The sequence below is a fragment of the Lissotriton vulgaris genome, unplaced genomic scaffold (assembly GCF_964263255.1).
Source record: "Lissotriton vulgaris unplaced genomic scaffold, aLisVul1.2 SCAFFOLD_444, whole genome shotgun sequence".
Lineage (NCBI taxonomy): Eukaryota > Metazoa > Chordata > Amphibia > Caudata > Salamandridae > Lissotriton > Lissotriton vulgaris.
This window is the reverse complement of record NW_028246705.1, coordinates 764055-791951: the sequence shown is the minus strand read 5'-3', so window position 1 is coordinate 791951 and position 27897 is coordinate 764055. Positions and strand designations below refer to the sequence as shown.

The window sequence follows — 27897 nt, the reverse complement described above, 5'->3', positions numbered from 1 at the left end:
ACTTTTAATGTGTCATATACTTCTTCCACATCATACTTTACGCACACTTAGTCAACCCAAACTATGAGCCTTATTTTTAGTAAAAATCTCTCCTCCTTTATTATAAATTATTTCAAGTACAACAATAAAATTTGTTTTAAAAAAGCCACTATTCATAAACGTTTTTACAGGAGAAACCACTGGAGTTTTTATGCTGAATTATCCATACATGTGCCTGGTAATCCTTTCTCTTCAACCCAATTTTACTCTACTCAAGCTTTATTTTGCATTATAAACAGAGTCTCTTGTCACTTTATTTTGTAGTACATATATGGTAATGGACAGCAGTATTCAGATGATATGTCTAACTGTGAGTCTCAAAGGAGAAAACATAAATGACAATTGCAAATAATAAACAATAGAATACAAACAAATTGTCAGTCTAAAAACAATACAATAAAAACAAGCTGTCGGCGTGGCGTTTTGGTGGACTTGGGTTGATAGACACCACCTTCTTCAGGACATACTTAAAAAAACAATATTGTTCACTCTAGAAATAAAAGCATTGAATACATCTAAGTTCAGTAGAGGAGGACCATTTATAGCTACTAAAAAACAGGCTGATATCTATCACATAAATCGTATACACATACTAACACTCTCAAATTCATTTCTGTCATACATCAATCATATTCTTCTATTAAAACCACTCTATAATATATATTAAAAAAACCTTATTGTCACTCAAAGGTTATCTTTTTTTAAAATTAAGAGATCACAGAGTCTTATGCGTTTAGGGTAAAAGCATCTTTATTCATTTCTCCTGTGTCTTTGTTAACAATACCCCCCCCCCCCCCTCCCCAATTCCTATCAGTGATTACTTACTTCCAGTTTATAATATAAATTGAACGAATATCACTCCTACGATTGGATGGTCAATCCCTTCCTTTGGGTTTAAATCACCAAAGGATTTATTGGCCAGTATTTCTTCTCTTTTGTCCCTGATTTTCTATATGGATATATGTTAATAACATTATTTTATGTACTAATTTTACCATAGTTTATTTTCAGTTATGGGTATTAAAATATAGCTGCCTACCCTTAGTTCCAAGGTATTGTATACTCATTCCATCAATCATTGAGCTGTTTTTGGCTGCATTCTTAGTCTTTTTAGATTAGTGTGGCACGGGCACCATTAATTCCTTCACCCTTATGCCGTATCCAACATTTGGGGCACTTTTTAATGTTCCACAGCCCCTAGGTCTATAAAGTATACAAATATATATAAGGAAAAGTTTTTAGGCTTAAAACAAATGTTGTATTTGTATTTTTCTAATATTGATAGCTCAAACGAAACTTAGCTAATTTATATTATACTATTATTTGTCAGACATTCCCCTGTTATCTACTTGTTTAATACAGAGCTTATACTAAATTCATTTAAGCTTTACCCATCAGCCATTCAATCAATCAATCAATCATCGTATTTATATAGCGCACTACTTACCCAGAGGGTCTCAAGGCGCTGGGGGGGTGGATCCGCTACTGCTCGAACAACCAGGTCTTGAGTTGCTTCCTGAAGGCGAGGTGGTCCTGGGTCAGGCGGAGGAGGGTGGGGAGGGAGTTCCATGTCTTGGCGGCGAGGTAGGAGAAGGACCGTCCCTCTGTGGTGGCTCTGCGGATGCGGGGGATGGCGGTGAGGGCGTGGCTGGTCGAACGAAGCTGGCGTTTGGGAGCGTAGAAGTTGAGGCGGCTGTTGAGGTATCCTGGGCCTTGGCTGTGTAGGGCTTTGTGTGCGTGGGTCAGGAGACGGAAGGTGATTCTCTTGTTGACCGGGAGCCAATGTAGATCTCTCAGGTGTCCGGAGATGTGGCTGTGACTGGGGATGTCCAGGATGAGTCGTGCTGAGGCGTTCTGGATCCGCTGGAGTCTCTTCTGGAGTTTGGCGGTGGTTCCGGCGTAGAGGGTGTTGCCGTAGTCCAGACAGCTGGTGACGAGGGCCTGGGTGACCGTCTTCCTGGTCTCGATGGGGATCCACCGGAAGATCTTACGTAGCATGCGCAGGATATTGAAGCACGACGAGGAGACGGCGTTGACTTGTCTGGTCATGGAGAGGGAGGAGTCCAGGATGAAGCCCAGGTTGCGTGCGTGGTCTGTTGGTTTGGGTGCGCTGCCTAGGGCGGGGGGCCACCAGGATTCGTCCCAGGCGGAGGGTGAGGATCCCAGGATGAGGACTTCCGTCTTGTCCGAGTTCAGTTTCAGGCGGCTGTTCTTCATCCATTCGGCTACCTCTTTCATCCCTTCGTGAAGGTTGGCTCTGGCGGTGGCGGGGTCGTTGGTAAGGGAGAGGATCAGCTGGGTGTCATCGGCGTAGGAGATGATGTTGAGGTTGTGCTGGCGTGCGATGTCTGCGAGGGGGCTCATGTAGATGTTTAAGAGGGTTGGACTGAGCGAGGAGCCTTGAGGGACGCCGCAGATGACTTCGGTGGCTTCAGATCTGAACGGGGGGAGGCGGACTCTCTGTGTTCTTCCGGCGAGGAAGGAGATGATCCACTCCAGTGCCTTCTCCTGGACTCCGACGTTGCTGAGGCGTGTGCTAGGGTACGATGGCAAACAGTGTCGAAGGCCGCGGAGAGGTCGAGGAGGATGAGGGCCGCTGTTTCTCCGTTGTCGAGCAGCGCTCGGATGTCATCGGTGACTGCGATCATGGCGGTCTCGGTGCTGTGGTTGGCCCGGAAGCCAGACTGCGAGGGGTCGAGGGATCTGTTCGTCTCGAGGAAGGCGGCCAGCTGCTTGCTGACGGTCTTCTCGATGACTTTTGCAGGAAACGGGAGCAGCGAGATGGGGCGGTAGTTCTTGAGGTCGGTGGGGTCAGCCGATGGCTTCTTGAGTAGAGCGCTGAGTTCGGCGTGCTTCCAGCCCTCCGGGAAGGTAGCGGTGTCGAAGGAGGTGTTGATGATGTCCCGCAGGTGGGGTGCGATGATGGCGTCGGCCTTGTTGAAGACGTGGTGAGGGCAGGGGTCGGTCGGAGATCCGGAGTGGATGGAGTTCATCGTGCGGACGGTGTCTTCGGTGCTGATCGGAGTCCAGGCGCGGAGGGTGGTGGTGGGGGGCGGTGGTTCGGTCGTGGTGCTCGTCGGTTGAGTGCTGAAGCTGTTGTGTATGTCCGCGATCTTGTTGTGGAAGTAGGAGGCGAGGGAGTTGCAGAGGTCTTGCGAAGGGGTGATGTCGTTGTTTCCGGCGTTGGGGTTGGAGAGCTCTTTGACGATGTTGAAGAGTTCTTTGCTGTTGTGTGCGTTGTTGTCCAGTCGATCCTTGAATGCAGTTTTCTTGGTGGCGCGGATGAGTTGGTGGTGTTTCCGGGTGGCGAGGTTGAGGGCAGTCGTGTTGTCCGGTGTTGGGTCTCTGCGCCAGGTTCTCTCGAGGGCTCGGCAGTTCTTCTTGGAGCTCTTGAGTTCGTCGGTGAACCATGGGGCTTTCTTGCTGCCGGGTCTGCTGGGCGGGGTCCTCAGGGGGGCGAGCTCGTCTGCGCAGTCGTTGATCCACTTCGGGAGGTTGGTGGCCACCTGGCTGGGGTTCGTTGTGCTGGTGGGAGGGTTTGTGCTCAGGGAGGACGCGAGCTGGTCGGCTGTGATCTTGTTCCAGTTCCTGCGTGCAGCCTGTTGCTGGTGGTGGTGGATCGTGGTCCTTGCGAAGCTGAAGTGGGCGCAGCTGTGGTCCGTCCAGTGGAGTCCGGTGGCGTGGCTGAAGGCGATGTCCTTGCTGGATGAGAAGACGGGGTCGAGTGTGTGTCCGGCGTAATGGGTTGGGGTGGTCACCAGTTGCTTGAGTCCCAGGTTGGCGAGGTTGTCCAGCAGGGTGGTGGTGTTGCGGTCGTTGTTGTTCTCCAGGTGGAAGTTGAGGTCCCCGAGGAGGATGTAGTCAGCGGAGCAGAGGGCGTGCGGGCTGATGAAGTCGGCGATGTCTTCGCTGAATTGTGTGCGTTGTCCAGGGGTCTGTAGTTGAGGGTGCCTCTGAGGGTGGTCTTGGGGTTGATGTGGACTTGGAAGTGCAGGTGCTCGGCGGTAGAGAGGGTGCCATCGGTGTTGGTCGTGATGCGGATGGTGTTCCTGTGGACGATGGCGATGCCTCCTCCGGTGTGGTTGATGCGGTCCCTACGGATGATCTTGTAGCCGTCTGGGATGGCGATGGCGATGTCGGGTGCGGAGGAGGCGTTCATCCAGGTTTCCGTGAAGAAGGCGACGTCTGGGGCTGTGGTGTCGAGCAGGTTCCAGATCTCGATGGCGTGCCTGTGGACGGAGCGGGTGTTGAGCAGGATGCATCTCAGGTGGCTGCTGCTGTTGCTCGTCGAGGTCTTGGGCACTGCTGGAGTGGTGCAGGTCCGGATGCAGGTGAACTTGCAGGCGTTGCAGCAGAAGGGTCCGTGGGTGCGTCTCGGGGTGGCTCGGTAGCAGCCCGGGACTCGGCCGGCGTTGAGTGCGATGAGGGTGGCGGCGGCGTACGTCCGGCGGGTGGGCAGGGGTCTGCGGGGGCCAGGGGTTCCGGCACTGGGCACGGTCCAGGCGCGGACGGGCGCAGACGGGCTTAACTTTGGCACGCCCGCTGCGCGTGACCGCTGCGCGTTCACACGGTCGCCATATATGGCGAAGTGCGAGGGAGGGCGGAGCAGCTGGGAGGCGGGAGCTGGGAGGGCACAGAAGGAAAGGGGGCATGGTTAACAACGGAGGCGGGAAGCGGGGAGCGGGGCGGGAGGAGGCCGGGGGAGCGAGTACAGGGGGACAGGCGCTGAAAAATACAATCCAACAGAAAGAGTTACAGTAAAGGGGCACACAGCAAGGAAAAACGGGGCACAGGAGCCTAAAACAACAGCGAGCACAGCACTAGACCGCAGGAGACCACGCTGCTCGGTGGCAGGGGGCGTGGTCAGAGGGCGGCGGCAGGGTCAGCGAGGCATGCGGGTGGCGGGAGGCACACGCAGCAGCTGGTGGCCGTGCGTCGCGGGGGTGTCCTAAGCTAGGTCACACTCACCTGCGTCGCACGGTCGCCATATATGGCCAAGTGCGAGGGAGGCCGGAGCAGCTGGGAGGCGGGAGCGGGGAGGGCACAGAAAGAAAGGGGGCGTGGTTAACAACGGAGGCGGGAAGCGGGGAGCGGGGCGGGAGGAGACCGGGGGAGCGAGTACAGGGGGACAGGCGCTGAAAAATACAATCCAACAGAAAGAGTTACAGTAAAGGGGCACACAGCAAGGAAAAACGGGGCACAGGAGCCTAAAACAACAGCGAACACAGCACTAAACCGCAGGAGACCACGCCGCTCGGTGGCAGGGGGCGTGGTCAGACGGCGGCGGCAGGGTCAGCAAGGCAGGCGGGTGGCGGGAGGCACACGCAGCAGCTGGTGGCCGTGCGGCGCGGGGGTGTAATAAGCTAGCCATTGCATCTTACTTAAATACAACTGCTAAAATGATGTAATGAAGTGTGATTAGGATTAACCTTACTTATGTATAACCTATTGATGTGTGTGTCCTTGTCATATTAACCTCCACAAGAACAAGATTGTCCTCCTGAATGTTGCTTCCTACACTACAAATGAATATTTAAAATAAAAAATTAAATCTACAAATGCACTTTTTTTCCCTTGTGGAGCATAGGTGGGGTTGCTCCGCAGATGAAAAAATAGGCTTAACGCCCAAGGCAGATGCTTTGAGGAACACTGTTATAGATCAGGTAATGTATTTACCTTATTGGTAATTACATCAAGGTAGCTACTATCCCAGGCTCCTTGATTTGGCTCTTGAAAACCACTTGGCCGGCAGGGGAGCCTGTGTCATGCAGCACAGATGGACTCTTAAATTCCATGGAAATATCTCTGAAAATGTAGAAACTCTTTTTTGTTTAAAAAAAGAAACTTGGGTCCTACAAGAGTGTATGTGATTTCCAAAGCACTTCAGTCAAACCACAAGTTACCCGCCAGAGAAAGGGGGCAATTAGAAGTACTCGTGCTTCGACATAAATAACTAGATATTAAGGCCCCAGATTCATGGCAAAACTCCCCAGTAGTCCGACTTTTTTGCATCTCCTTTTCCTCCCCAATTTGGTATCCTCTTTGACTTTTCCTGGGCACCTTAAGTCATAGCTCAGTTCTCTACACTTTGGATAAAAACCTGACTGTTTGTCAAAGGGTTTGACTCAAAATTTAACCAGCTTTTCCGTCGTTCTGCCTCTATCAACTCTTCCAGGCTATCCCACTCCACCAATTTTGCCAGCAGCCTTGTGGATTTTGATATCTGTTGGGCGTTTTAAATGCCCCCAAAAAATGCAGCCTCCTTTGGTTCAATGTAAGCTGCGTAGTTGATGTTATCTCAGCAGTCCGTAGAATTAGAACACATTTTTTTGTACTCCATAGCCATGATGTTTATTTTATATAAATGCAACATATTCTATTTTAAATTAAATACATCTAGAATTAAAGTTACAAAATGTTAAGACCCTTGGATTCCAGGTTTCCCAAGCTGTGCCTTTCCTCTGCTCTGACTAGCCACCATGCTGGCCCTACTTGTCAAGAATACCTCCTGTTATGGCAAAAGTATTAGAAACATGCACAGTAGGAGCTTTGATGTTGTATTCCACTATTGTAGAGGAGTGTGACATATAGGAGGTTGGAGGACAGAAAACGAGCGTGGCCTTAAATTGTTTTCATTTTACTTTAATGGCAGGTAAATAAAATGCATTAACGTATCCCAGTTATCCCAAATCTAAACATAAAAACACTCATCCCTATGGCTTCCAATTTCTGGGGTTTCTTTATAAAAGCATGAATATACCTATGTGTATTTTAGAGCAGGAGCTGACCCTTGTTCCCAGTATTGAAAACCTGGTAAATCACAGAAACTCTGCAGCTTGCAATAACTCAGCAACTTAAGTAGTGCAATATCCACTTTCCCTAAATTAATTAGATCCCAAAATGTTTAGAATGCACAATATTTTTTTCACTTGTAGTTTTTTCTGCCTGGGAATTCAGCAGATTGGTACTTATTCATGTAGGTGGCAGTGGGGCAGACAGTTTTGTAAACATTTGGTTAATACTTAAGGCCCACCTACCTTTGTGGAATACTGCTTTATAATCATTTCACAGCAAAGGACCGTACTGTAAAGGGAAAAACCTGTGCACCAATTACTGAAGTTTTTCCTCTTGAGGCTATTTTAAATTCACCTGGCACTTTCTGACCTCTCCAGTGAAATGAAAACTTGTAGTCTGTGTTATTTCATTATATAAACTTTCCCATTGTGCTTCACAAATAAGTATCAGGAAAAATCGAGCTTAGGAAGGCAATTAGTTTTGCTTGTAATTTTGGGCTTATTGTCAACATTCCCTTGATTCATTACTTTTGCCATGGTTGATGCTCAAAAACATGCTCAAAAACATTTACTTAGATGCTTTTCAGAACCTAACCTCTTGCTGGTAGAATGATGTACAATATATGCCACTAGAATTGCCTCAAGCTTCAGAACTATTGTTACAGGTCTGTAACATGCCCCTCAGTATTGTTGGAATCTCTACCCATTTGTTAAAATCTACAACAAAACGCTCTAGCAAGACCCTCTTGTACCTTAGTTCTGTGGCCATAAAAACGGTTCATGCATACTTTCCGACACCAGCATCTGTCAAATTCTGTTAACTACAGAAGAAGTACATGGCTCCTGAACAGTACTCACAAATACTTCTGACCCTCCACAGAATTCTAATCCTAGCTTCCACTCGCAGGAAGAAGTGTCCTTCATCATCTCGTTTTGCTGCCCTAGGCAGTGTGAGTAGAAAAAACAAACAGCTCTGCCATGGAGCTAAGAGCCAGCACTTCAGTGTATTGGCTTTGCTTGGCTGTTATGACTGGTCATTTTTGCAATCCATAGAGTTAAACCGATTTCTATCCCAGCTTCAGGATTTTTGGGAGATTGTTAAAATTAATTGATTGAGCATAACAGCAGTGGTGACATATCCGACTGCTCCAATCATGGCTATTTCCACAATATTAAACATGCTCCATACATGAACCTGAATTTCTTCGACCTGAAATTGAAAACACAACAGAAGATTTTAGATCTCCCTTTTCGTGTTGCACATTATTGAGCTTTCATGATGCTAGTGAAATAAAAAGATCAAGACTCAGGCTGACCATTTTTAACATACTTAGTCTGGAAAGTAATGCAGACAACTACAGATACTAGTACACGACCCTTGGCAAAGACCAAAGTCTTCAAAAGTCATACAACCAGAGGAAAAACCGCAGACTAAGGGCAAGAGGGCATAGAAACCTCAGTTGACCTTAGCTGGCCTTGATTCAGCGAACAATGACTGTGTATCTCTGCCCCAACTTCTAAACATGATAATGAGATGGATAATATCATATTCTCATTTGACGTGATAGGTATAATCTCCCTCAGATTCAAATCAGCTCCTCCAAATATCTCTCCTCTGAACACCTTCCCTATACACTTGCACAGCTCTTTCAAGAAGAAAAATCCTTCAGGATCAGTGGATGAAGCTCTTTGTTTGTGAAGCTGAGCTATCAAAATAAGCTGTATAGACCATTTATTGACTGAACAACCACCAACAACCGGATCAAAAATAATTTAGAATATTCCTATTATGCCAACTATTTCTCCTTTTCCATTAAGGGGAAATATGCATGCTGTGTACAAACAAGATGCATACTTCCTTAACCATATTATGAATTCAGCCTTACCAATTCTTGGATCTACACTTTTCATAGTTGAATCAGAACATTCAAAATGCTTTAGAGTATTTGCAGCCTGCTTTATCTGTCCACCCTTGAGACAAGGTGGTAAGAGGCTTAAATATTTTAGCAAATCTTTCAAGATATGCCCCTCTAGATGAATCGCAACTAATTGACCTTAATTCCATTTCAGCAAATTCTGGACAAATCTGGAATGTCAGTTTTGGAAATCTTGCTTTTCTCTTCTTTATTGAAAGGGGATAGCAGGTACCTTCTAAGACATCTTTATCCCCTAATGCCATGAAATCCTAGTGAGTTGCATGCGCTTTACAAAAGCCCAGGTAATATGACCTGTCTTAACCAGAAATGTGTCTTTTATTGAATAAATCCTGTTTCTCCAGCCATATGTTTATGCTTAGCGCCTTCCTGCATATTTATTGTACTTCATACACAACCACATGGGATGCTCCTTTGTGAATGTATGGAAGACCAGTGAATCCAGCAATCTGGTTAATGGGAACAGACTGTAACCTAGACCTGCACATATATTCCTTTTCTTTCTTCTCAACCCCTGTTGAAAATATGATACTGGGAGTGCAGTTCCAGAGTCTCTCTGCAGAAACATCTACAAAGATAAATAGGCATGTATACATTGATGAATACATGGGAATACCCACATTAATCAACTGGCAGTTCAGGGCGAATAGGGGTCATTGAATTAGGAGAAATTGTAACACCCTATTAGACAGAACCTGCGTGCTGAATATCTCACTCTAAAATAGATTCCTTTTTTCGATTTCATTAAATTTCCTTCTCCTTCAAACAACACCCCAACAATATACTAATTGAACATGCTTTGAGGTTCAAGATCCCTCTTAAGAGGAGCAATGAGCATCTGCCACTGGCTGATTGTAGGGAATCTTTGGATAAAAGTAGTCCATTTCTAAGTGTCAGCAGTAAAGGCAGATGAGCTCAGCCGAACACTTAAGGGAACACAAGCCTAACAAATATATTAAACCTACAGGCCATCACTTAACTTTTTAGGCAGTGATAAAACATCCAGCTGGACTGTTTGCAACAAAATAAATAGGTGAGGCCACATGTTAACTGCAGCACTACAATTGGAACTGTTTTTTGAACGGATTGTTAGATGTTTTAGATTACGTGCCCTACGATACAACTTACTTTGGAGGTAGACAAGCTTAAACAGTCCAAGTCTACAATGATCTTTGTTGTGTTGCCTTGACTCCACCAATGGCATTATCTGAATCTAGTTCTGGAAAGATCACTCAGCAAATCGTAGTGCCGGCTGGATCTCATCTCCAGAATATCTGTCAGGTGTTTCCTCCTGTAAGAGCCACTCAGCAGCCATTGCGACATAGTGAGAACCCTTTCCAAACATCTTTCCTCACTGGCATAGAGGCCAAATATTTTTTGAGAAGGCCTCAAGAATTTTTTTTCCCCACTCAGAAGAACTTTCCTTTCCTGGTATATGCACTGTGTGACATTTGGTCACTTGGTTGCTGTAACCTAACAGTGACAATATTTCTGTTTAGTGAGGATGTTGGATTATATCAAAATTGCATTTTAATTGGATTTTGGTTTTCTTATAAGAAACCGAAAATGATTACTTTTAGATAGTCATTGGTTAAAAAAATATCATGCTGAAAAGAGAATTTTCGATCTAAAAGATGTTTGGTAGGTGCCACACATTTTCTGTGGTCTTCTAGGCTTCATTTCAAATAAACTATTTAGGAAGAAATTAAATGAAATTACAAGCAATTAACTATGCCTTGCTGAGTACAGTTTTCTCCCCCTTAATTTCCGTCTTTATGCCATTCTTTTTAGTTTCCTCCCCAATCACCTGAGCTTCACAGACTCCTACACCCAGAAGGCTTTTTGTGGGATCTATGCTAAGAGTGGCGACCTCTTCATGTCGGCTTGTCAAGGTACTTACTGTACTGTCCCTTATTTTGTATATCAGGCAGCTGCTGCATCTCAGCATTTTTGGATCTGGGGTGCATGATGCTTTCAACTTTGAGAAGAGTACCTCAGGTTTGGAATGTTGTTGTGTGTGTTTGCAGCTCCTTCATGTCTGAAAGACTTTGATTCATTTTTTCCTTCCTCTTATTTTTCACTCTTTTCTCAACCCTTCATCCTCAGCTTGTGGAATAGACTGCTTGCTTCATTCCTGTGTTTGCTTTGTAAGCTAGTCCTTTTGGGAATTTTGGAAATGCTGTTGTCTGATACCCAGACTACCAAGAAAACGCCTGCACCATTTGCTAAATATTGTGATACTTTTTCCTGCAAATAGATGCTCAAATCTCTGACCTCCCGTTATTGATTCTAGCATTAAATGATAAAAATAAGGGGAATGGTGGCCGGAAATGGAGGCTTACTTCCGGACTTAAAGATAAAGTTGAACAAATGTGAAGTTCTAAACTGCCGTCTTTTCCCCAATGCCCCAGGATCTGAGAGTCAAAGCCCATTTTCGTATCCATGAGTTTTTCTGCAGATTACATTTAAGTTGGCCTGTGTTGTGGGTGTATGTATCGGTTAGAAACTATAGCACCAGTTGCAGTGAAGCACATTTCTGTGATCTCCCAACATACATTGAGTATGAGGCCCTCTTTTTTAATTTGCTCTATTTTACTATTTAGAAGCAAAAGAGTAAGGGCATATGAGTGTTATACGGTACACACGCATGTTTTGAAACCTAAGTTTAGGGCACTGGTGGACGATCGGAATTGGACTAATGCACAATGAGCCACCCATGCACTACACATATCGTACACGTAACTGTGAGATTTAGCCATTTATAATCGACCCATCAAACCTCTTGAAGGATTTTAGTACTCCATTGCTGTTGGTGTATTGTGACCTCAAGGAGTTGTCAGTCAGAGCTGGGTTCCCAGTAACAACATTCTACTGGTTTTAAATGGATCTGTCTTCATGTCTGCCCGAAGATCATCCTGTACTTGGTCATTACAGGCTGGACACTGGGTCCAATTTTTTGTTGACCGAGTGCTTCATACACACTGTGTGTTTCTGCCAAGTGCCAGGTTGATAATGTCCTCTTACAGGTGCCTCCACCCTGGCTTTAAGATGCTCCTTTCTGCCATCTGTTTTTGGGTGAAAATTGTGTAAGTGCCTTCTAGCTGTTTCTGCATTAAATATCTTTGTTATAAGAATTATTCTTGACTTTTATGAATAAAGGTTTGAATGGTGCGTCAGTCCCAGTTTCCAAATAGATTCATTGTTATTCCAGTCCATGCTGTTCTTTGCTCTTTAGCCTCCTGTTCGGTATGTGTCTATCTAAATACTTACTGAGGCATGCCCAGCTTTTCACACCCTGCTTTTTGTTTGTTGCCTAACCACGAGGCCTGCCAACATTCGAGCTGATATTTATTGTGAGGTCATACTGCGAACTCTGGCCGCTGTGAAGCTAATCTTGATTGAAAGTATGGATATTTATTTGGTTGATGGTTTCTGCTTATTTTATGCTTCTTTCAAACATCATTGTTTATAACGATGCACTATGTCAAGACTGCCCTTTTTACTTACAGGGTAAGAAGACCTTTAACTCTCTTTGCTCCCCATTACACTGTTTTCTTGTTTCTGGATTTTCTAGACCAGTACATTCGATTGTATGATTGCCGCTATGGCAGATTCAAGAAGTTCAAGACTGTAAAAGCCCGCGATGTTGGGTGGAGCATCTTGGATGTTGCCTTCACACCAGATGGAACACACTTCCTCTACTCCAGTTGGTCAGACTATAGTAAGTAACCTCTCCAACCGTCGAACCTCAACTCCTTTCCTGCCCAGTTCCAGTCTGATTCAGTCATGGACTGGTTTTAATGCCTCGGTTAGCATTTAATTGTTGCTTCCTATTATCTTTTTCTCTCTCTCTTCTCTAGTTCACATCTGTAATATCTATGGAGATTGTAATACACACACAGCCTTAGACTTGAGGTGAGTCATTGCATTATTTGTATTTCCTGTAGCTCATTATACCACCATGTTGTGAAATTGCATGGAAAGCTACATCAGAGTGCTGCCCTCCCTTCTCCTAGATCTGTGTGTTATCTCTGTACTTTTTCCCGCTCCCCATATATAATGCATGCATTCATCTGAATTGTGGGTGGTCGGAAAGAGTCTCAAACTAAACTAGGCACCTTATGAGGATATCACAAAAAATAAGAGCACATAAAGGTAGGGAAGGGAGTGTTGTACAAAGTTTAGTGTGGCACCTAAACATGGAGTCAAGCGGAAATAAAGGGTGCATCTGAGGAGAACTGTCTCTTTACCATGTGGTTATGATCATTCCTAACCCCTTTGTATATCATTTGCTCTCTCAGTCACTACCTATTTTATATTGACTGCTTTCTTATTTTTTTAACCATTCTTCTCTTTCCCTTTTTCTTGCAACTACCTTTGTCTTCTCTCTGTTTCTTGTTTGTTTATTTTTATCTCCCATATTTTATAATTTTTGTTCTTATTTTTCTTCCACTTCCTTGCTGTTTTCTTCTCTTCCTCCTTTTCAGTCAACAGTTCATTTGTTTCCTGTTTTTCTTCCCTTCTTTTCTCCCCATTACTCTTGTAACATGACACCCTCTCTCTCCACTGCTCTGCTTAGCCTATCTTTCTCTGGTCAGTCTTTCTCTTTTCCGGCTCTTTTTTCACTTCATTGCCTCTCTCTGCTTCCTATTTCTCTATTTTATTTCCCTTTTTAAATCTCTCTGTCTCTTGTGTCACTGTTGTGATCCTGTCCTCACTCACTTTCTTTCTATCTTTCCTCCCTATGCCTCTATCTTACCTTTTTATCCCTTCTCACTTCAGCCCGGCAGAACGCCGCTTTGCTGTCTTTTCCATCACAGTGTCCTCAGATGGTCGGGAAGTACTTGGTGGGTGAGTAGTACTCTTATCTGCTTCTCTATACACACTTATTGAGTTTGTTTTGATGGTCAGTTCTATAGTTCCAGTAACTAGTAGTGGAAGTATGCTGTGGCCTCAGAAGTTGTGGGTGAGGTGTGTTTATTCAGGAACTGGGAAAAATATATCTTGTTCAGTACTATATACATTGAGAAAGCTGTTTTCTAAATTCTACACATGGACTAAGCAAGGGATAATAAAGCGATATATCCTATATTATAATTAGTTGGTTGGTGTTAGGTGTGACCGAGACTAGATTTCTGTTTCAGTGGATCTGCATCAAATGACTGGACAGTAGTTGACATTTCCTTGGCAGCGTCATTCTCTCAGTTACTTCCATTTCTACAGAGCTTTTAATACCTTTTGCAAGAAAGGGAAGCCTTGCTCCAGAAAAAGGTTGTGTTGGTTGCCTACAGCTGCATATTGGATTTTGAGACATGGGCCACTTTTGAGGCTGTTAGGAAGATCTCTCTGACTTAAGGAGAGATTCACTACATTTGTCCAGTAAGGTAGAGAGTGATGTGCCAGGTCTTTGGCAATATTGCCAGGTATTGACCCAGAATATGGTTAGAGGTTTTGATCCTAATGATAATTTTAGGTGAATCACCCTCCAAGACAAAGTCAAAATGTTGCCATGTACTCAAATATTTGCAAGGGGCGTTGAGGTTGAGTTGTGAATCAGGATTCTCTTGCAATGATTTCTCAATAGATTTCCCTTTATTGTCGAAGGATTGAGCAAATCCTTCTGATAGCCTCTGGGCCATCAAATTTAAGAGAGAGTGGGGCTGTTGGCATCTCTGACTAGTTCTAGAAGTTGTTTGTGGAGGCTTTTAGATGTGTTTATCAGTGACCTGAAATGGGTTGCCTTTTCATTGAAGATTTTTTTTTGTAACCCGATCTTGCTGTCCTGTGCCGATCAAGTTAGAAAGCGATTGTCTCAATTTGTTTTCTAGCAGTCTTTTTATAGATCATTATTGAACCAGGGAGCCAAAGGTCTTGGTCTTTTCTTGGTGCTTTATCATCAAGCAGATCAGAGAGACAGCCACAATAGTAGGGAGTACAGTTGCTGATATCAGCTTCAGGACTGATTGAAGGGAGTAGATTCTGTGCTCTTGAGGCAGTATTCTTAAGGCCAATGTTTTTTGGTGTTGCAAAACCAAGTTATCTTCTTTTTGGGATTGGCCCAGGATTACGGAGTGTAAGAGGAGCAGAGAGAAGTGGATAAGATGATCATATGACCAGTATACAGGTTTAGAGCCAGAGTCTAGCCTTTGATGTTGTACATCTAAGGCTGTGTTGATTTCATCATTTTCAGAGCGGAAATGAGTCATTGCAGCTTCATCCAGGTTGCTCCATTGAAGATTGAAATGTTGACAAAAGATATCATCATTGCAACAAAACAATTGGATTGTCATGAGCTCCATGCAGTCTTCATTAAATGTTGTAATTTCATCAGGGGGTTGCTAAATAACAGTTAGGGCCTGATTTAGATCTTGGCGGACATGTTTCTGGATAGTTCATCTGCGGAGATATAAATCCCATAGGATATCATGGCATTTATATTTTAACATACTCGATATACCTCACTGTTGTGACGGAGTAACCCATCCACAAAGATCTAAATCAGGCCCTTATTCTAATAGAGGAATTAAGATATGAATATAGTGATAGAGGCAAGCACTGAATTGTGGAAAACTAATTATTAGAAATCGCCAATGAAAAGTATTTCTCTATATCAATGGAATGCCTATCCCAAACATCCCAGTGCTGTTACCTCTAATGATGGAATAGGTTGGAGGAAGCAGAAGATCCATGATATTATGAGAAGTTTTGTTCAATCAGGTTTTTCGAAGGAACAGTTAATCAGCCTGTGCTTCAGCATTTTCTACAGTTATGTAGTGCAGAGGTGAACTTAGAGTTTTGGTCCTTGTTGTGTCCAGGGGTTTGCAGAGTAAGTTGGACATTTCGGTCTTTGCAACAAGATAGTTAGCATTATGCAGGAGGAGATGTTATTCATTGTGGGTGGCTGGGTATTCTGTGGTAAAAGGCTGAATTTGTAAAATAGTTATCCAACAGGTTACTACGGATGTCATCATATGAGACTCTGTCTGGAAGTTGTTTAAGGTTGCTCCTCAGTATTGTGCGCATTGTAAGCTTCTTCCACAGTTGCAGGGATCGAGATTTCACAAGAGCAGTAAACATAGAGGTGAAGTTAGACATTGAATGTTCTAACAGAGATCTTTGAGTTGAGAGCATCAGTTTTGCGCTGCACAAAGTTGAGAGAAGAAATTAGTTAGTTAGTTACTTATGATGAGGAATGATTCAGGCATTGTTTTTTTAATTATATATTCACATGCTTGATTCATTCCCCGTCGTCAGGCTGAGAATCCCCATTCCTAGCCTGACAACGGAGAATGAATCAAGTATGTAGATGAATGAAAGATCAAATGCTGGCAAGTAAGTTACTTATGTACCTGTAACCCCATTTGTCCAGCATTGGAATCTTTCATATATTCACACGGTTGAATCATACCTATAGTTGGGATGGGAATGGGGAATCCCAGCCTGACTAAGGGGAATAATTCAAGCATGTGATTAAATGAAAGATCCAGTGTTGGAGAAGTCGAGTTGAACTTATACTGCTAGCCAGTGTGCACCTTTGTCAGTGAGTCATGGTTGTAAGGCAAAGATGATGCGTGAAGGGTTTTAATCCTACCTACCTCTCCACCTATTGCCAGTAAAGTGGTTATCTGTTAAGTGTAGGGATGAAAGATTAGGTTATGATGACAAATTTGTGGGTGATATTTTATGAGGTTGGTGTAGAAGACCACCAATGGGATTATTTAAATGGCCATATTGGAGACGGGTGGTTCTTAACAGAGGGTGTTGCATAATTCTATACTTCTGGTCTAAGTGCTGTGCTCTTTCTAGGGCTAATGATGGCTGCCTATACGTATACGACCGTGAGCAGAACCAGCGCACTTTAAAGGTATGTATCTCTTTTGAAGACTATCAATCATGATAATTGTTATTAACCCCTTCCATGCTGATGACGGAACCGCTCCGTCATCAGCTACAGTTGAGCTGTGCTGATGACGGAGCGGTTCCGTCATGGCCCGGCCGCCGCGCCTGCGCGGCGCTGATTTCGCGCCTGCGCGGGTGTTCTAATGAGCGGGGCGGGTCATGACGGAACCGCTCCGTCACCAGCATAGCTCAACCACGGCTGGTGACGGAGTGGCTCCGTCACCAGCATGCGGCCGCCCCGCCCCTTTAGCGCTGCGGCGGAATAGCCGCCGCAGCGAAGGGGTTAAACATTGTAGATAATGTAATTGTTGGTGTTGCAAATTACCAATCTCCCTTGAAGGGAGGTGCTTAAACAGTATTCAGAAATTCTTTTAGCTGCAAATATATATACTGAATTTGATGAAAAATAGATTTTTTGAAACTTGTGGAAAGTTATTTTAAATATTTGTAAACAACAATGTGGCTAGGCCTTGAAAGTTCCATGTCTAAAAGAGAGCTCAAAATGTATGGAAATTTTAGATTGTACTTACCCTTTTGCTAAAGTACAGCAAAGTCTCTATTATCTTTTGGTATGTGGGATTTTTAAGAATGATAGCCCCATCTCTTAAGATGTTATTCCCTTGTTTTACAATAGCAGTTTGGTTTGTGTTTATTTTAAAGCGAATATTTTTTTTCGTTAGAAAATGATCATGACATTTTCAGTACAAAGACACCTGTATGTTTCATTATCGTCTAAAGGGGGGATTCATATCCTTCTGTCAGACTGTGCAAATTGAATAATGAAAATAGTGAAATATCGAATTAACCCTCTAAAGGAAATTTCTTTTTCTGTTTTAAATAAATACATATATATCTATTTAGATCTCTGTCTTTAGTTGGAGGAAGACACCCCATTGATAAACAATCTGGTAATAAGTCTACAGCGTTAAGAGCATTATTCTAAAAAGGAAACAATTACAGTTTAACAATGAAGCAGCTAAGTGAAGGTATGTGTAACAGTATCCGAATTACACATTTAACCTTCCCTCTCTGGAAGAGAAAAATGCAGGAAAAGGTGTTCTCTCAGCTCACGGAGTGAAAACAGCTAAAAAGAGTACTGTATCTGTGAGACAAGCAGCTTCTCTGTCCCAGCATGCCCTGTACTGGAAGTTTGCCTCACAACCCCAGTTCTTTAGGACGACCATAAAGTGAGATGTTATAATAGAAAGTTATAGACAACTGTTGAGGTGGATGCGTTGTCTAAGACTTCATGAAGGATATGCAGAACCAGGATTAAAAGTAATTAACATTTTCTTCTGCATCTTAGGATCCTCACCTCACTAATAGTTATACACGTAGAATAGAAAGCATGCCCCTAGTCTGGTTGTCAATAAGTTAAACAAACTGTCCTAACTAACAGGATAACTAATATAACCTAGTAGTTAACCAAATGCCTTATTTAATTCAGCTTGGCCTACCTATGTGTCAGTTCTAGAATCGTCATCTAAACAATATTGTTTTATGAAAGTGTATATTATTCTCCAGGCAGCTGCTTTACAATCTCAGTTTAAGGAACTTTTCTTAACCAATCAGTAGAAGCAACTTTGCTGCAAGTAGAAAGAGCTCTTGGTTTCCCTGAAAGTAATTTGTTTGCAAATTGGTAGCAACACAAAAATACTAGAAACTTTCCATCTAGCTTAGGATTGCTTGGAAGAAGCCATGCCGTTTCTGAGTGAACCATAGTTAACAAACAATGTTTTTGTTTTTACTTATATCTTTTATTCTACCTTCTTAAAACTCAAGGAATGTTCTAGCATGCAATGAATGTAAGGCTCTTTCTACAAAGGAATGTTGTAGTGTTAATAAAAACTCACAAATAAATAGTCCTATTTTATATAAAAATCTGAAAAGACCTTTGGTAAAAATAAAAGCAGTATGTGCTCTAAGAACTGCTCTGTTGCTATGGAAAAGAGTGCAGGTCTCCATTGCCGAAAGAGCTTTGATTTCAATGACTGTTCTGGCCGAAGTAATGGCTACTAAAAAAACTACCTTCCATAAAGGGTGCTAGAAAGTGGTCCCATCAATTTTGATAAAACCAGATTCAATTCCCAAGAGGGTGGAGGTGGTCTAATCAGCGGATACGTTTTCTTCAATCCTTCCAGTAAGTCTTTGATTACTGGAATGGTAAAGAAAGGTTTTTGAGGCGGGACTTTTTTTGTATGCTGTAATGGCAACCAGATAAACTTTAATATAATCATGTTGTCCTTTTGACTTTGCAAGACAAAGTAAATACAGTACGACTTATTCCTGACAAAGAACAGGGTCATATCCATTGACTAAGCACAAGTGGATGGCCATACAGATAATCGAGGATGAGATGTGAAATAGTGCCGAGCTGAGCTAAGTATCATAGGGAGAATCTGATGGGTCTCTGGAGCCATGGCAACCAAAATCATTATTCTGTTTTGACAAACTTTTAATAATTGAGGCCATGTGAAATGACTTCCTCTAGGTTTTCAGTGTATTAAAAGGGTATCAAATAGGGTTTGACTCAATGTTTTGATACGTTTTAGAACCTTCTGTTACTTACAACTCATTCTCTCTTGCCTACTTGTCCCTAGTATGGTGCCTCTCCCCTGCTAGTTCCCCGCTGATCTTTTCCACCTTTCTACTAATGTCACTCCTTCCTCTTTTCCCAAACAGATTGAGTCTCATGAGGATGACGTTAACGCTGTTGCCTTTGCTGATGCCAGTTCCCACATCCTCTTCTCAGGCGGGGATGATGCCCTACTGAAGGTGTGGGACCGGCGTACCATGCGGGAGGATGACCCGCAGCCTGTGGGAGTTCTTGCTGGGCACCAAGACGGAATTACCTTCATTGACAGCAAGGTAAACCCGATAGGGGAATTTCCAGTTCTTTTTTTCCTTTTTATGACCTTCTCTTCTCTCCCACATGCTGTCTTCCCATTGAGAAGACTTCCTCCTCATTCTCTCTCAATGCTGTCCATAGTACTTAATTTTACCTCCCTCTCTTTTTATTAAACTCCAACCCTCATATCGTCTTTCCCTTCACCTCCCTCCTTTGCTGTCTTTGCATCCTTCCATCATTTCACTCTTCACCAGTCTTCTTTCTGTACCTGACCCGTTCTACTCTCACTGTCCCTTAATCCTTATCATTTAGCCTTTCTTTTCACATTTCTTGCATTCCTCATTTTTATTTCACTCTTTCCCTTTATCTCTCTGTACCATCCCCTTTTTCAGCTGCTTACCATATCTTTGTCCTTTCCTCTCACAATTATGGCTATTTTGCTCTCCTCTCCTCAGTTTTTCCTTATCAGTTGTGCTTTCTGTTCAGATTTCTTGCCATCCTCTTCCTTAATCTCAGTCTTTCTCCATCTCTATGGCTCTCTTCGTCAGCTGCTTAACTTTCTCACTTCCTTTTCTCTCACACTAATGATTATTTTACTCTCCACCCCCTCATTTGTTTTCTCCCAAGGTATCACTTATATACTCTTTCTCACCTAGTATGGACATTTTTTATCTTCGGTGTGGACTAATCTAAGCTGAGGCCAAAAAATCATCTCTTTTATCCTCTGCTTCATTCATATGCTTGTATCATGAGTCCACTTCAGAGATTACTCCTACATCACAACCGTTTTGGCCCTATTCCTAGTTTTGCAAATAAAGCGGAGTTCCATCTAACTAGCACTTATGGGGAGAAAAATCCTGAATATGGCCAGTCCAGGCCTGCTACCATGTACCTTTACGTTTATGGTAACAAAGAAGGAGGGGGTATGGATGGAAATGTGGCTAATGTGGCTAAAGACTCAGGTACTATTTGTTCTATATTATAAACCATTTTTATTTAGCCTGTCAGACACAGACATTCCCTTTCTAATTTAAGGACTGTGAAGATTACAACCAAGCAACTGCACTCATACTCCAAATCAAGTGCATGTCCACTAACTACTCAGGTGATGGCGGTCTAGTTTTTAAATTAGTGGGATACTCATTGTACCCTTAGGCATATACGATAATAATTGGAACTGGCATTAGGGGACAAACGCTGACAACAACTTTGAACATAGACATCAATGGAATGGTTAGTTTTATGAAGCCCATTCCAGAGATTTTGTAATTGGAATAACCAAAGGCAGCCAATTGGACACCACCTTTAGACCTGAGGTTAGGATGAAAAGCATGTGTTCGTCTGAGACTATTAAAAACAAATCTGTATCTCTCAGGATTCAGACTTCTTGGTTAGCAAACATCGGAAAGGCTTAACTCAAGCAATCAGGACGGGTATGGATTGTGTCTAGTCATCCATGTGAAACTTCAACTGTCTGATAAGTAATGCCCATCATGGTACAGGAAAGGAGCAAGCTGGGGTTTCAATGCAATGAAGAGAAAGAGGTTGGTAGGGAAACTGTTGTGTAATCTTCTTCAGCCAAGCAGCCAGTTACAATTGTGTTCTCTGGAGTCATGGAATAAAAAAACACGCAGGCAGTAGGGATGGAAAGCACCATTTTGATTTGATTCAGCCATTTTGTCCCCACATGGGCATCATTTATCCTGTACATAGCCTCCAATGTGCAAATCTAACAACACATTAAGGGGGAAAGGCATGGACCTCAGTTACAGGAACTGGTCGGTGCTGGTTTTACCTGCTATGGGTTGCTTCCCCACCAGCAGTACGGATACAAACACATGTGCCTTGAACTAGTATTAATCTGCCGCCAAATGTCCCATAGTCTGGTATGAGGGGGGGCCATATCCGTTCTCAATTTTGGTTGTGTTTGCTCGGTATTGGAAATAATGAAGCACCTCCTATTGACTCGCTGATGGAGAACACAAGGGAAAGTCAGGGTACGGAGCCGCGTTGGTGGGCCTTTGTCCATATAACAGTAGCTTAGTGGGCAGTGGATCTGTACTTAGTATTAAAAATGTGATTTTTCTTAATTGTAAAAGCAAAAATCAAAAAACAGTATGTTCGAGGCATATGAGCTGCAGTTCACTGACTATGCATAGATCGCCATCTGGTGTTGGGCCGGGATGTTTGCAGTTTGTTATTGTCTTGGAACAAGTCTTTGGAAGTCACAAGATAGGTGACTCCTCCTCTGGACAATAATGCTCATGGGCATCAACTCAATCTTCAGATTGTTTTTTTTCTACCATCGGGCTCGGATGTGTTTGACACGTTCCAGTTCGGTGTTGTTACCGATCTATCTTTCAACGCGCAATCCTTTACCCTTTATTCGGTATTGTCTTCAATTGTGTGTCCCAATCGACGCGCATCTCTACAAACTTCAAGTCTTTGGTTCCAGTCGTCAACGCAGGCCTTCCAGCCTATCTTCCGCCATCTGGCCTTTTGGCTCATGGAAAGGACTCCTTTTAAAAAGTGTCCTCAGTGTGGATTCAAGTTTCCACACGCCGATCTTCTTGAGGTGTGTAACCTCTGCCTTTCACCTGAGCACGAGGCCAAAGACTGTCCAGCTTGTGCCTCTTTCCGCTACGAGAAAACCATACGAGATCGTCAAGCTCGAAGAAGCATGGCTCGATCTTCAACATCGATACCGGACGATATCTTCCAAGAAGGCATCAATGTACCGGTGCAGGAGCAGATCTAAGTGGGCACCTTTAGCACCTCCCAAGCAGAAGAATCCGACGTCAAAGACTTCACTCCAGGACAGCGGGTCGTAAGTACTGACGCCGACCCCTCCCCCCCCCCACCTATCCATGCAAAGCACCTTCAGGCCTGGGTGCACACCGGGATAAAACTTCTCACGCCCGCCTTCGGGCCCGGCAAAGAAGTCAACATATAAGCCTTCAGGCCACTCTGGATCGAGCCAGCCTACCGCCGGTGCCAAAACCCCATCCTCTGCACCGACAACAAAAGACAAGCCAAAACAGAAACCATTGTCTCCGTCTGCACCGAAGCCTGGTTCCACAATCGGCGCACTCGGCAACGAAATCCACAGACACTGAACCTTCGGATCCGAAAAAAATCATTGGAACTAAGGAAACAACCGGTTCCGAAAACCACTAGCAATGAACCTTCGGATCCGAAACAATCATTGGAACCGAAAAAACAACCGGTTTTGAAGACCACTGGCACACACACACATCTGATCCGAAAAAAATCATCGGAATCAAACAAACAACTGGTTCCAAAGACCCCAAGCAAACCTTCGGAACCCAAGAAAACCCCTGATTCCAAATCTAAGGAGCATAAAACAATGCCAAAAATTGTGTCACACAAACACTCGGAGATGGAAAAACTGGCACCGAATCAACAAACTCCAGAGGAGGAGCTTTCAGATCCAACCCATAAAACTCTGGAAATAGACCCAGAAACAGGTCATCTAAGAATTAGTCCTTCCAACAAAAGGAAAATGGACAAACCTACGCCACGTCCTCTTCCTTTAAAGGAAAGAGACATTGCTACTTCTCCTTTAAGGATTCCTTCTCCACCTCCACCTCCACAATACATCTCTCCTATCCCACCTTCAATACCCCCACAATCTCCTCCACCTCCATATGATGAGGGCACCTTTGGGAATGAAGGGGATGATGAACCTCTCGGGAAACCTAGGCATCCTTATATCTTAAATAATCCATGGGAACATTATGGCACACCAGATGTTCCTAATATGCCACAAGAGGAGGTCTGTCCATCTAGATTATCCCCTCCAGAAGACACTATAGGATTCACTCTGCGTATACACAGGGCTGCAGAATATCACAGGGTAAATTTACACACAGACCCTATAGAAGAAGACTTCCTCATGGACACTTTTGCACCATCTCAAAGGTCCACTTCTATTCTCGCAATGTTAAAAAGGGTAATCAAACAAGCTCCTGAAGTCGTTAAAGACCCTGTAAGGGCTAGAGTCATTAACCCTAGTGTAGAAAAAAAATACAAGTCTGCCCCAAATTACCCTGTTTACATTAAAAGGCCAGCTCCCAATAGATTCCTTGGTGGTCTCCAACGCCAGAAAAAGGGCTAACTCCCAGACCACCGCCTGACAAAGAGTCTACACTCTTGGACGCATCTGGTAAAAGAACAGTGTCACAAGCAGCCAACATATGGAGAATTGCCAACACACAGGCCTTACTAGCTAGGTACGATAGGGCGCACTCTGATGAACTAGAGACCCTACTACAACACCTTCCAGATCAATATAAAACAAGGGCCAATGATCTCATACAGAAGGTAAACTAATAACCATTACCCCCATTCGATGCGCTCTACATGCGGCAGACAGAGCCTACCGATCTATTAATACTAGTGTTCTTTTACGCAGGCATGCCTGGCTACGGATTTCAGGGTTCAAACCTGAGGTTCAGACTACCATATTGAACCAACCCTTTCGCCAAAAACATTTATTCGGGCTTACTGTAGATTCATCTTTAGAAAAGATGAAAAAAGATACAGATTCTGCCAAATCAAGGGGAGCTTTGAAACCGCAGGCTCCCAGAAGTTCCTTTCGACGCTCCTCTTATTGGGATGCATCTAGAGGCTTTAACACTGATAACTCCTCAACCTCCTATAAAAATCCCACACAGACCTCCTCTGCCAGGGGTTATTCCAGAGGAGGCTACAGGGGCGATAACAGCATAGGTAGAGGTAAAACTACCAATACTCGCACTGCTTCTACCTCCAAACAGTGACTTCCCGCCACTCCCCCGGACCATTATACCCCGGTCGGGGAAGCTTAATACAGTTCCTACCTGCCTGGAACACCACGGACAGGTGGGTGAGACAAATCATCCAATCTGGTTATTGCCTTGAACTCACTTGCACTCTCCCAAACATACAACCCAAACAGTGTGCAATGTCAACAGTGTGTTTAACACTTCTTAACCCCTTGACTGCTGGCCCGTTTCCGCCCCTGTGCTGTAAACAAATGAACAGGGGCGGGCCATGACGAACCCCAGCCGTCATCAGCACACGAGCACCGTAGTGCATGACGGCTGGGGTTCGTCATCAGCATGCAAGGGGTTAAACAAGAGGTGCTTTCCCTCTTTCAAAAACATGCAATAGAACCAGTTCCCCTGCACCATCAAAACACAGGAATTTACTCCCTGTATTTTCTGATTCCAAAGAAGGATCGAACCCTGAGACCTATCTTGGACCTCAGACCATTAAACCTATACATACAATCAGACCGTTTTCATATGGGCACTCTTCAACAGGTCCTTCCTCTACTCAAACAAGGCAATTTCCTTGCCACTTTAGATCTCAAGGACGCCTACTTCCACATTCCCATCTACCCTGCCCACTGGAAATATCTTCGATTTGTAGTGGACGGTCAGCATTACCAATTCAAGGTTCTCCCATTCGGAGTCACCACAGTACCCAGAGTATTCACAAAATGTCTAGCAGTGGTAGCAGCCCACTTAAGAAGACAACAAATGCATGTCTTCCCATACTTGGACGACTGGCTCATAAAAGCCAAGTTGCATACCCAGTAGGTAAATCACACACACACCACAATCCAACTACTTCACGACTTAGGGTTTACAATAAACCTCTCAAAGTCTCACCTCCAACCATCCCGCATCCAACAATATCTAGGTGCCACAATATATACCTCAAAAGGCCTTGCATATCACAATCTAGGCAGAATAGCAACTATGCAGGCCCTTGCAACAAAATTTCAACCACAGCACACACTTCCAGCTCGAGTTTGTATGCAACTAATGGGGATGATGGCCTTTTTCATATTCATAGTACCTCATGCAAGACTCCAGATGCGCCCCTTACAGGAATGCTTAGCATTTGAGTGGAACCAAGCTCAAGGTCAGTTAACAGATCTGGTGTTGGTGGACAGTCGCACACATCGCTCTCTGCAGTGGTGGAACACCCAAAACCTTTGCAAAGGGTGACAGTTCCTAGAGCCGGTTCCACAAATCGTGTTAACAGAGGCATCGCTCGCTGGCTGGGGAGCTCATCTACTGCATCACTCCAAACAGGGCAAATGGACACCTCAGCAAAAGCTACTCCACATCAATCACTTGGAACTACTAGCAATCTTTCTGGAATTAAAATCATTCCAGAAACACGTATCAGACAAAGCTGTCTTAGTTCGGACGGACAATATAACGGCAATGTATTATCTACAAAAACAGGGGGGATGCACTAGCACAGAGCATATGGAGATGGGCTATTCCTCAAAACATATTCCTTTAAGCCCAACATCTTCCAGGAATATAAAATTAGATGGAAGATCTGTTAAGTTGTCAGACACAACAGATCCACAAGTGGGAACTTCATCCACAAGTACTTCAAGCGTTTTCCAAATGTGGGGACATCCAGAGATAGATCGCTTTGCCATACATTCAAACACAAAATGCCCAAGCTTCGCCGTCAGATATCCACACCCATTGTCCAAAGGCAATGCGATATGAATGAATTGGTCAGGCAGATTTGCCTACGCTTTTCCGCCTCTCCCACTCATTCCATGATTGGTACGCAAGCTGCAACAAAAGTCACTAACACAGATCCTTGTTGCTTCAATATGGGCCATACAGCCATGGTACACAACCTTCCTGGAACTCTCAGTAGCCCCGCACCAAAAATTACATCTCTCCCCACAACTCTTAACACAGAACCCTAGAGAGATCAGACACCCAGATCCAGCACAGCTCAGCCTAGAGATCTGGCTCCTGAAGTCCTAGAATTTGGTTACCTCAATCTTCCACCTGATTGTATGAACGTTATCAAAGAAGCTAGGCGTCCCACCACTAGAGCCTGCTATGCAGCCAAGTGGAAAAGATTTGTTTTGTACTGTACCAATAACACTATCAATCCTCTAGATGCTTCCATTCAACACATCATATGTTACCTACTGCATCTTCAAAGATGTAATCTAGCATACACATCAATACGATTACATCTCGCTGCCATAGCAGCATACCTGCAAAATAGAGATTTGTCATTTTTCAGGGTACCTGCCATTAAGTTATTTAAGGCCTCAAAAAATAATTCCTTCCAGGGTACCACCCTCTCCAATGTGGAATCTAAACATCGTCCTCACTAGGTTAATGGGTCCTCCATTCGAACCTTCACATAAATGTGAGCTACAATTTCTTACATGAAAAGTTGCTTTCCTTGTGGTTGTCACATCTCTCTGAAGAATCAGTGAACTAAAGGCACTAACTATTCAAGAACCATGTTTACAACTCCATCATACCAAAGTGGAAGTTATTACTCCCTTCCATCTCAACCAATCCGTAGAGTTGCCAGTCTTCTTGCAACCACAAACAGTAGCAGAAAGAGCTCTTCATACACTAGACGTAAAAAGAGCACTTCTTTACTATATTGACAGAACAAAACCTTTTCGTGAAACAAAACCGCTTTTTGTTTCCTTTTCACCACCACATAAAGGCAATCCCATATCAAACTCCGGGATTGCAAGGTGGATTGTCAAATGTATATAAATTTGCTATCACAAAGCGAAACGTACGCTTTTAATTTCCTCCTAAAGCCCATTCTACTCGAAAAATAGGGGCTTCCATGGTTTCTTTCAGGGAACATTCCCTTAGATGATATCTGCAAAGCAGCTACATGGTCTACACTGCACACATTCACAAAACACTATAAGGTAGATGTGCAAGCAAAACAATAAGCTACTGTGGGCCAGACTGTACTCAAAACATTATTTCAGACTACTGCAACAGATACTGGTGGTCGCCGCTAAGGGATAGTACTGCTGTGCAATCTATGCATAGTGTGTGATCTGCAGCTCAAATTCCTCGAACGGAAAATGCTACTTACCAGTATGCATCTGTTCTTGCCATGTAGAGCTGCAAATTCACACATGCCCACCCACATCCCCGGCGACCTTTATCTGTTCCTGTATTATCTTAATTAGATACAACATACATGGACATCTCTTTCTGTTTCTCACAAAACTCCATCATTTCCCTTATTGCCGAAAAAACAATCTGAAGATGGAGGCGATGCCCATGCGCACTATTGTCCAGTGGTGGAACTCCTCTATCTCGTGACTTCCAAAGACTTGTTCCAAGACAGTAACAAACTGCAAACATCCGGGCCCAACACCAGATGGCAATCTGTGCATAGTGTGTGAATCTGCAGCTCTACATGCCAAGAACAGATGCATACTGGTCAGTAGCATTTTCCTTCTTGTTTTTGTCTTCAGGGACAAACGTATTTTTCCATAGTTTATATTTGGTCATCTTACCGGACATTTTTTATTTTTTTTTATTTCAAAAATATTTTATTG

General features: G+C 43.8%; 1 protein-coding gene across 2 annotated transcripts in view; it reads left to right on the top strand.

The window, feature by feature from the left end:
* LOC147665784 (DDB1- and CUL4-associated factor 11-like) overlaps nt 1-27897 on the top strand; it is a 316877-nt gene that overhangs the window by 96305 nt on the left and 192675 nt on the right. For both annotated transcript variants that reach the window (XM_086949484.1, XM_086949485.1), the window contains exons 5-10: nt 10559-10659; nt 12342-12488; nt 12628-12682; nt 13550-13618; nt 16574-16631; nt 19349-19534. In XM_086949484.1, coding sequence (XP_086805610.1) covers nt 10559-10659; nt 12342-12488; nt 12628-12682; nt 13550-13618; nt 16574-16631; nt 19349-19534 — 616 coding nt within the window. The remainder of the gene's footprint in view (nt 1-10558; nt 10660-12341; nt 12489-12627; nt 12683-13549; nt 13619-16573; nt 16632-19348; nt 19535-27897) is intronic.